This window comes from Solanum lycopersicum, chromosome 1, assembly GCF_036512215.1.
Source record: "Solanum lycopersicum chromosome 1, SLM_r2.1".
In the NCBI taxonomy this organism is placed as follows: Eukaryota; Viridiplantae; Streptophyta; class Magnoliopsida; order Solanales; family Solanaceae; genus Solanum; species Solanum lycopersicum.
In genome coordinates, this window is record NC_090800.1 from 92,419,850 (window position 1) to 92,429,532 (window position 9,683).

The 9,683-nt window shown below is 31.2% G+C and overlaps 1 protein-coding gene across 2 annotated transcripts; it reads left to right on the forward strand.

Moving 5' to 3' along the window:
- Window positions 1-3,080: 3,080 nt before the first annotated feature.
- On the forward strand, window positions 3,081-8,475 carry LOC101247470 (tyrosine--tRNA ligase 1, cytoplasmic). 2 transcript variants are annotated; one of them, XM_004230841.5, is made up of 12 exons: window positions 3,081-3,190; window positions 3,394-3,450; window positions 3,525-3,611; window positions 3,845-3,992; window positions 4,787-5,076; window positions 5,163-5,259; window positions 5,918-6,023; window positions 6,117-6,199; window positions 6,386-6,531; window positions 6,641-6,746; window positions 7,180-7,239; window positions 8,170-8,475. In XM_004230841.5, exons 2-12 carry the CDS (start codon window positions 3,413-3,415, stop codon window positions 8,188-8,190), a joined length of 1,182 nt encoding a protein of 393 aa, XP_004230889.1. In that variant the 5' UTR covers window positions 3,081-3,190; window positions 3,394-3,412; the 3' UTR covers window positions 8,191-8,475. The 2 variants fall into 2 exon arrangements, with proteins under 2 accessions (XP_004230889.1, XP_025884448.1); XM_026028663.2 differs by having other exon boundaries at window positions 3,178-3,450.
- Window positions 8,476-9,683: the final 1,208 nt, after the last annotated feature.

Here is a 9,683-nt window from a genome sequence, read left to right on the forward strand (position 1 = left end):
TATATATTTCAGTATATTCCTATGTAAAAGTCATATCATATTTATATAATTATTATAAACATTGATCATTAATTATTAGTATTTTTATTAAACTCAAGCTAATTTTTAACTTCACGACTAAGAATTCTCTTTTTTAATTTAAAGTCATTTGTTAAGTAAAAATTATGTTAAAATTTTAACATGTTTCTAAGTTTAGATCTTAATATAAAGAACTATTTGACTGAGAACAAGTTATTTCAAAATCAATTATCTTATAAATTAGTTATTATGAAACAACTTATCTCTTGTATAATAGATGTAAATTGATTACACGATATATATATATATATATATATATATATATATATATATATATATATATATATATATATATATATTATTTTCTCCCGTATAAAAATAATAGTAAAAATATTAAGTTGCAAATCGCTCTTTTCATTTAATGTCTACCTCTAGTAGAAATTAATAAACATAATATTAATTTCTCACTTAAAAAGAATATTAATTTATTCGTGAAAGATGGATAACTCTTTCTCTCTTTTTTTTTTCTTTTTTTTTTTATAAATAAGTCCAATGAGATATTGAGAAAAGGAAGAAATGCAAAAATAATAAGTTAGCGTTTAATCATAATATTTAAAAAATATATTTTATTTTTAAAAAAAATATATAATTTATATCTTATAATTTTTGAAAATTATAAAAACTAATAGTAGTTTTGCATTACAACAAACATAATGAAGTAGACAAAACATACTTTGTTACCCTGAGCCGATTGTTTATCATTTTCATCAACAATCATATCATCATTTTAATATTCGCTGAATATTTCATCACTAATTTGTGTTCACGTAAAGAATTATGTAGTACAACACAAACATTTCTATGGAGAGTGTTTTTTGTAAAAAATAAAAGTTTGGTGTAAAATCTATTTTTCAAAAGATATCAAATAATGAGATTTGACTCAAATATTTTAAAAAATTAGTATTTCCAAATTTAGGATATTTACCAAACAATGACAAATTGTATGAACAAACACTACTTTCAGTTTTTTTCTCCAAATATTATTTGGGAAATCTATGGCCAAATAGGCAATGTTGTTGTACATGTGGATGGAGCCCACTCATCTTGGTAGGGTTGTGCATTCAGTTTTTCGATTTGATTTTGCATTATTCGGTTTGAATTTTTTTATTTCTGATTTTGTAAAAGTGTAACCCACTCTGATCCATTATAAATTTGGTTTGATTTGATCTTCCTCTATTCAATTCGACTTTTTTCGATTTGGTTATTTATTTATGTTGATAATAAATAACATAATTAAAGTAATACAAATATTTATTCCCTTAAATATACTTTTCTAATATAAACCAAAAGTAAAACATAAAACATAATATTTATACCTATTGTTATTGATTAAACATAAAACATAGACATAATCGTTATAAAAGGCAATAACCAGAAAGGGGAAAAAGGTGGTGAACTACAACTTAATTCTAAACCTATATACCTAATATTATTTTTTTTTTAAATCCAAAATCAAAGCAAAGTAATTGATTAATCCAAAGCCAATTTGAAAGGCCAAAAAATCAATTTTAAATATAAATTTGATTTGATTTGGTTTAATTATTCTATTTAATTCAAATAATGCACACCCCCTGCATTTTAATGGCCAATTAGATCTCACTTAATAAGTATACAACTCCAAATTTGAAGGCTTCTAAAACCCTTCCATTCTACCAATAATTTTCTTTTTATTTATATTTACAACAAAAAATGAAACTGAATAGTAATAAATAGTACGGCAAATTATACATATGACATATTTTTAAGGCAAAATTTCAATTTATCCTTAAAAGTTTATAATTACAAAAATTCCTCAAAACGGATATAATAATATAAGCGTTGATGTATTAATTAATGCACGAGACACATTAATCGTTAAGTAAAATACATTTCATTTAATATATGATACAGTAATTAGATATACATTTTATACATGATATACTAATTTGATACGCGACATACACTAATATGATACACGGGATACATTTTATACATGATATACTAGTTTAATGCGCGAGATACACTAACGTGATGCGTGAAATACATTAATTTTAATGCACGAGATACATTAATATAATACGCAAAAATGAGGAATCTTGAAATTTTATAAAACTTACAAGAAATAGTGATAACAATTAGGGGAATTTTCACATATAGCAAACATAAAATTCAGATTATAACAAAGTTTAAATAATTGCGCTCCATAGCAAACATATATATATGTATAATTCGCTATACATATATAATTGAAGCGAATTGTATAAAACGAAGTGTATAATACGAGAAAGAGAAAGAGACTTGGCTAGAGAATTGTATAAAACGAAGTGTATAAAAGGATTTGTATAATTATAAGTGTATATGATGATTATATACAATTTGAATCTGTATAAAACGAGAAAGAAAGAAATTATATACAATTTGAATTTGTACAAAACATAAATTATATACAATTTGAATTTGTACAAAACAAAAAAGAAAGAAAGGCAAAAGAGACTTGGACAGGGTAGCGCTTTATTGTATAATTACAAGTTTATATAACAAAAAGGTATGTATTTGCATCGATATATACAATTTTTTCTCGCTTTATACAATTAGAAACACAATTTATATAAAGCGAGAGAGGCGAGCGACAGGAAGCAAGCGAGAGAGGAAGAGTCGCAAGGGAGAATATGAGGGAGAGAGGGACTAACAAACAGTTTGTTATGAAACACAAATAAATTAAATAGTAGATACTATATTTATTTTATATTATTAATTTGTCATTCTATATAATTTTTACTAATAATTAAACTAAAAAGACGAGATTTTCATAGGTAATCCTAAATAATATTGGTACCAAACTGTAACAATATCTCGAGTTAATACCTCATATGGTCAGTCAACTATACACTCTTCTCTCAGAAAATTAGTGAACTTTCAATTTTCACTCAAAAGTCACTCAACTATGCACTACTTTCTTAGTGCATAGTTGAGCGACTTAACTCGAATATCTCTTAAAGTAATACTATGTATTTTACTATAATCTCCTGTTTTATATTTTGTAATTCCAAAAACAACCTTCAAACAAAAGCCCTAATTTATATTCGTGTCTTTCAGTCGTCTTCTTCTTTTTCCATCTCCGCCATTGCTGAAGGTTTTGGTTTTCTTTCCCTTTGTTTGTTTCATATTTTTCGTCATTGTTTTACTTCTGTTAGAATCTTTAGATTTCCTTTCTTAATTTAAATTGCGTGTTGACCCGCAATCTTAGCTGCGCATGCACGTGTCAAAATGCTATCTGTTGTATATTTTAAGAATGTTCTCCAACCAATCCTAAACCCTAATTCTTGTTCTCTTTAGAAAAATCAAAAACAGATTGATGGATAACAAAGAGGCTTCAGAAAAATCATCTTCCCAGTAAGTCTGAGACCAAATTAGTTTTAAAAATTATCAGAAAAATCAGTTAATACCGTAATTCTATGTGGATGCAGGAATATGGATAACCAAGAAGCTTCAGAAACTATTGATGCACTCTCATTGACAGCTTCCTCATCCAATCCTTCCATTTCAGCTTCACAGTAAGTCAATATGCTCTCAGGGTTGTGTAATTTCTTTTTATGTCTAGTTATTGAGTATTGGAATGAAAGTGCATTGAAAAAGATATAGTGGATCCAGATAGATGTTCCACTTAGTTCTTAATAGAGAATTAGTTGTTTGATATTAATGAAATAGGATTTTCTTTTTTGTTCCTTTGCTGTAATTTAGTCGTGTTCATGTGTGATATTGAATTTGTCGCATACTGATGTTTTAGGATGAGTTTGGAGGAAAAGTTCAAGATTGTTAGGAGTATTGGGGAGGAATGCATACAGGAGGATGAGTTGATGAATCTTTTGGCAAAGAAGCCACAACCTATTTGCTATGATGGTTTTGAGCCTTCTGGTCGAATGCACATTGCTCAGGTATGTAAACCTCAATTCCACCCACATTTTAACTGCAGCAATGAAGATGATACAAATTTGTCACTTGCCTAGTGTCTGGTTTGTGGGATGTGTGTGGGGTACTTTGTTTCACAATTCTACTTGAACTGATTGTTTTCCCTTTGATTCCTGATCAGTAATCGACTTCCTTCAGATGCAGGTTTTTTTACTTGTTAATAACATAAATAAATGTCATAGAGAAAGAAACTCATTTGTTGACTTCAAGTGGTTGTCAGATTTGGGGAAGGGAAGATTTGTCTTTGCTCTAAGGGGTGAGATTGAGAAAAAAGCCTGAATTATTTCATATGAACTGTTTGTATGTCATACAATGAAATCAATTCTCTAATCAATTATTTAGATTGACAAACCTATACATCATGTGAATGAAATTATTGGTGTTTCACTAGAACTTGCTTTCAATTTCCCCTTGCAAAATAAGAGCTTAACTATCACTTGCAGATTATCCATAAAACATGACAAGTGCAGGAACTACTAAAGGTACTAAAGAAAAAACAAGAACAACTACTGTTTCATCAGTCGAGATATTCCCATGAAGTAATAAAAAGCACTAGGCAATTAGATCACTGCAAGCTAAGTGATACATTGTTGAATAAAACATCAGGAAAATCTACTTTTTATGCCATTATTTCTTCCTGTTACATTTGTGCAGGATAACTACTGAAATTAGTGGAGGGGCTCCGGTGCAGTTATGTGTTCCTTTTGTATCTCATGATTGTTTTTTTTTTCTTCTCTTTTGCATTTTCTTTGCTAAACAGGGAGTTTTGAAGGCACTAAATGTCAACAAACTGACTTCGGCTGGCTGCAAGGTGAAGATCTGGATTGCAGATTGGTTTGCCCAGCTAAATAACAAGATGGGAGGTGATCTGAAGAAAATTGAGGTTGTTGGTCAATATTTGATTGAGATATGGAAGGCTGTTGGAATGAATCTTGAAGGGGATCAAGTGGAATTTTTGTGGTCTTCAAAAGAGATTAACTCCAGAGCTCATGAGTACTGGCCTCTTGTTATGGACATAGCTCGAAGGAACAAGCTTCCAAGGATTTTAAGGTAAAGCTTAAAGCATTTGAACCTTCCTTATTTCTTCTGAAAAGGAGCAGTCAGTTATTGCTTACATGTTTTTTCTTCATTATAAGGTGCTGCCAAATTATGGGTCGGTCTGAGCAAGATGAGTTGACTGCAGCCCAGATTTTTTACCCGTGCATGCAATGTGCTGACATATTCTTCCTTAAGGTAATCTCTTTTTATAACTAACTATTTGGATATAGTTTTTTCTTGTTCAGTTAGCTGGATACGTCAAAGGGGAATCTAAGTTGCTCAATTAGTTTAATGACAAATGAGGCTTGCTCGAGTGGCTGAGAACCTCCACAATCAACCGATAAGTTGAGGGTTCGATTCATGCTGGAGGATGAGTGGGAACAGTGTTGATCCTCCTGGGGTTGGGGTGGAAAAAAAAGAGACACTTTTGAGAAAAACGATTAGTCAAATATAAGCATCTTTTGTGAGACTTTATTAGAAAGAACAGAAGCAGCTTCACTGTATTTTTTTAGGCATGCAAGCTACCCCTCTAGTATCATGATCTATTTCTTACTTGTCTTGGTAAACCCTGCAATGCTATTATGTTTCTTGCTTGTCTAGGTTACCAATGATTAAAAAGTGCATTGCCAGTTCTTTTCACTTTCTATCCACATAGCTGGCTTGCCTTGAGTTTCTAGTTTGGGTAAGCATATGCTTCTTGATATGGACAGATATGAGAGATGCATACTTTTTGTTCATTTGTTGCCTGTGAACAATGTGTGTTTTTGTTCAATTCTATGGTCTGTGTGACAATGGTAATTATTTGTCTAAATTATGCTTGTACCAGCTAAATAAGGATATTTGTTGATTATAGGCTGACATCTGTCAACTAGGCATGGACCAGCGAAAGGTTAATGTACTTGCAAGAGAGTACTGTGATGACATCAAGAGGAAAAACAAGCCTATCATATTGTCCCACCGTATGATAGTCTCTTTTTATTCTAAAACTCAAACTCTTTTTTACTTGACTAACTCTTCTGATATGTTTGTTTCCTTATGATCTTGGCGTGCAGATATGCTCCCTGGTTTGCAGGAAGGTCAAGAGAAGATGTCCAAGAGTGACCCCTCTTCTTCCATTTACATGGAGGATGAAGAGGTATCTTCAGATTTTTCCTCTAGGCTGTCTAGCTATATATATTTGTCACCTGTAACACAGTGCTACAATTGTTTTTAGGTAGTGTCAGTGTTCGTAATAGATTTTTCTAGCTGGTGGTTTCATTGCCTCCGATGTCCTAGTGTACTTACTGTATTTTTTTTCCTGTGCCATGCATGAACACCTTAGGCAGAAGTAAATGTCAAGATAAAGAAGGCTTTTTGTCCACCAAAGGTTGTAGAAAAGAATCCATGTCTGGAGTACGTCAAGTATATCGTCCTCCCTTGGTTTAATGAGTTTAAAATTGAGCGAAGTGCTGAGAATGGTGGTGACAGGTGTGTCATTTCCGATTTTTCTCAAATCCATCTAGCTGATTTGCTAACTACAGTACAGTCATTTATTCAATATGGCTCATTTTTCATTTTCTTCTTTTTCCCACTCTAGGACCTACACAAAATTTGAAGAATTAGCTGCTGACTATGAAAGTGGGAGTTTGCATCCTGCAGACCTGAAACCTGCACTATCAAAAGCAGTCAATAAGATATTACAGGTTGATACATTCTTCATCCAGTCTCTTTTATAGTCCTTGTATAACTACAACTTGATAAATTTGCAAATTTTGCTCTGTTCATTTGCATTGACTCTTCATTTTTATATTCTACTTTTACTTTAGCAGCACTTATTTGAAAGTGATATCTTAATTGTTGATGTTATTACCTCAATAGTTCGTTGGTTGATATATACAATTAATATAGTCCCGACACCCTAGAATAACTCTTGTTTGTGGCATATCTCATTTTTACTTGCTAAAAATAAATCAATAATCAATAATATTAGCAATTTAATATCAACTAATACTAAATTTAAGATATTGTACTCTTTGGTCTCTCAAGATGCACCACAAATTTTATTTTTTTATAGTTCTATATTTGGAATTCTACCTTTCTTTGTGCGCCTGACCTAGTTTTTAATGTGATATGCAGCCGGTGCGTGATCATTTTAAGAACGACCAGAAAGCCAAAGACCTTATGAAAAGAGTGAAGGTATGCGTTCTTTAAAATTTGCCCGAGTGTTCTGTGTGTTGGATAAAACGCCTCATCAGTGTTAATTAGACTTTGTCATTTGAGGGGGTCAGGGTACCACTGCTTATTCTTTTAAAAAAAAAATTGCAAAGGGGAATATATTGTCTTAATTCTCTCCCGAAGAAAGTTCAACTATTGTATATTTTAAGTTGCTCTGTTTATCAAAATGAAGATTATTGAAAAAGTAAATTATGATTGAATAATAGAATAGATTATTGATGTTTTTCATGAGTTCTGAGAAACGTAGTTCTTCTTAGACCATCTTGAAGTCGTGGATTGGGTTACAATGATCCCCTTGTATCATTCCTTTCTCACTTAAACCCACCTTAACCCGGACTAAGCCATCAATGTTTATTCTTTATGCTGATAAAGTTAAGCCAGAGCTGAATATAATGCTGTTTCTTATATCTAGTTTTGAATCCTCATACAAGAAGCACCATCATCTCTCTTCATTTTCCCCCCGAACCTGATGTAATTGCTTTCCTTACTAGTGAGGCTTCATGATACAAGAAAAGAGTAGTCTGAATTATGGACTGAGTTAAGAGTCAGATTTACCCCTTCGTCGAAAAGGATGATCGAATTGAATACTTCGTCGAGTACATTTCTTCTGTTGCTAGCACACAATTTAGGTGAGAATGGCAAAACACATTCGTACCCAATCACAGAAACAATGTTTCTCATAGTCAAATGCACTCAAAAGATTTTACTCCAGTGTAGATGTATTGTAAGCAAGCTTAAAAATATAAATTTGAAATTTGAACATTCAGAAACAATAGCACTATAGTATATCATTTTTGTGGCTATTGTCTTGACCGTATTAAACGGGGTGGTGTTCAAAACTAATTTCATGCCAACTTTCTGATCTAATTTTTCCTGTATTCTGTTGTGCAGAGCTACAAGGTAACTAGGTGAGCTCTAGTTGAATGAGGTGTAAATGGATTGAGAGATGACAGTCTGGAAGTTCCACTCCATTTCTTGTCCGCTTTAGTAACTTGGTTTCAAAAAAAATTTAAACACCATTTTTGATATATTATTGTGTTATTGAAATGCCCGAATCACATTTGTTTAAATTTTATCAACTGTAATTTCACCTACATGGTGATTTCCAGATAGTATTTTTATTCCTCTCCAAAGTCTGGCATATATCATCCATTTGATTGTACCTAATCATATATGATGATCTGCATTGTGTTTTAACTATGTCTTCTTTATCGGACAAAATTTGAAGAAGAAAAAAGAATGTATTCGCTAGACCTCCTCTAGTTTTATGGGTATATTTTGTGTAATTCTATAAATGAAACTTGAATAAGATAATGTATACGAGAATCTTATATCAGTTATGTGAATGTAGAGTGAATTTTTTTAATTCGTCATTTTTAGATTCAATTATTGTGTTTATTTCCCTTCTAATGAAATGTTATTTGGGCCAAAAAGATTCGCATGTCATCATGAAAGTACCTAATTCAAGGATTCTTAGGTATAATGTCGTTTCATCGAATTCATGAGCATGTATCAAAAAGAAATATATTGATTTTTTTTTTAAAAAAAAATTAATCTAGACCTACATATGAAATACTTATGCGGAAAAAGTTAGTAATAAATATAGAATAAAAATATTAGAGTCAGCAGCTATCATCGATAACCACCGAGAGGACAAAATAAAAGCAATTATTAAACCTTATATGAAAGATCGGCGCACGTCATCCGGCAGATACGGGTTGACCCGGTCCGGCCTGTAGCCCAATTTCCATATACAGTATGCTGGCTCCCATATTCTCTTTTTGGTTTCTGAGACTGTCACAATAAATCAATGAATACATGTCACCCAGCAAAAGTTACAGTTACTAATTTCACATAGTAAAAAGGTGATGTAAATGAAGAATCTGGCAAGTATTAGTTTCTACATGTTGAATAGGTCTTTTAAGTACACAGAGTAGCCAAAGAGAATGTCTCAACTTATGCAACATGATTTATTTCTGCGGTGATCTTAACCCCTAGGCCACTAAAGTAATCCTCGAAATTTTATTTTTTAAAATTAATTACTTGTATATATATATTTTTTAAAAAAATTTATATGTATTATGAGTGGTATAGTTTATATTAAGGAAATTGTATATAAATTAAAACTAAACCTGAATTTCGAAAGAAACAATTTGATAAAAATATGGTTAGAGAAATTACAAAGTCTCTTGAAAAATCTTTTAGAGATGATTGCTTTATATACGTAGAGTAGATCAAAGTATTTTTCACCTCAAAATAAATTTGAACCAATTGAAGCATGTGGATTTTTTATTTTTTTTAGTTAGTGGTATAATATTGAGATCACTATAGTGAGGATTTAGAAAATATTGGCTTAACCTTGAACTTTCTTTAACACGTAATAGTTATTCCAATATTGATGGTTC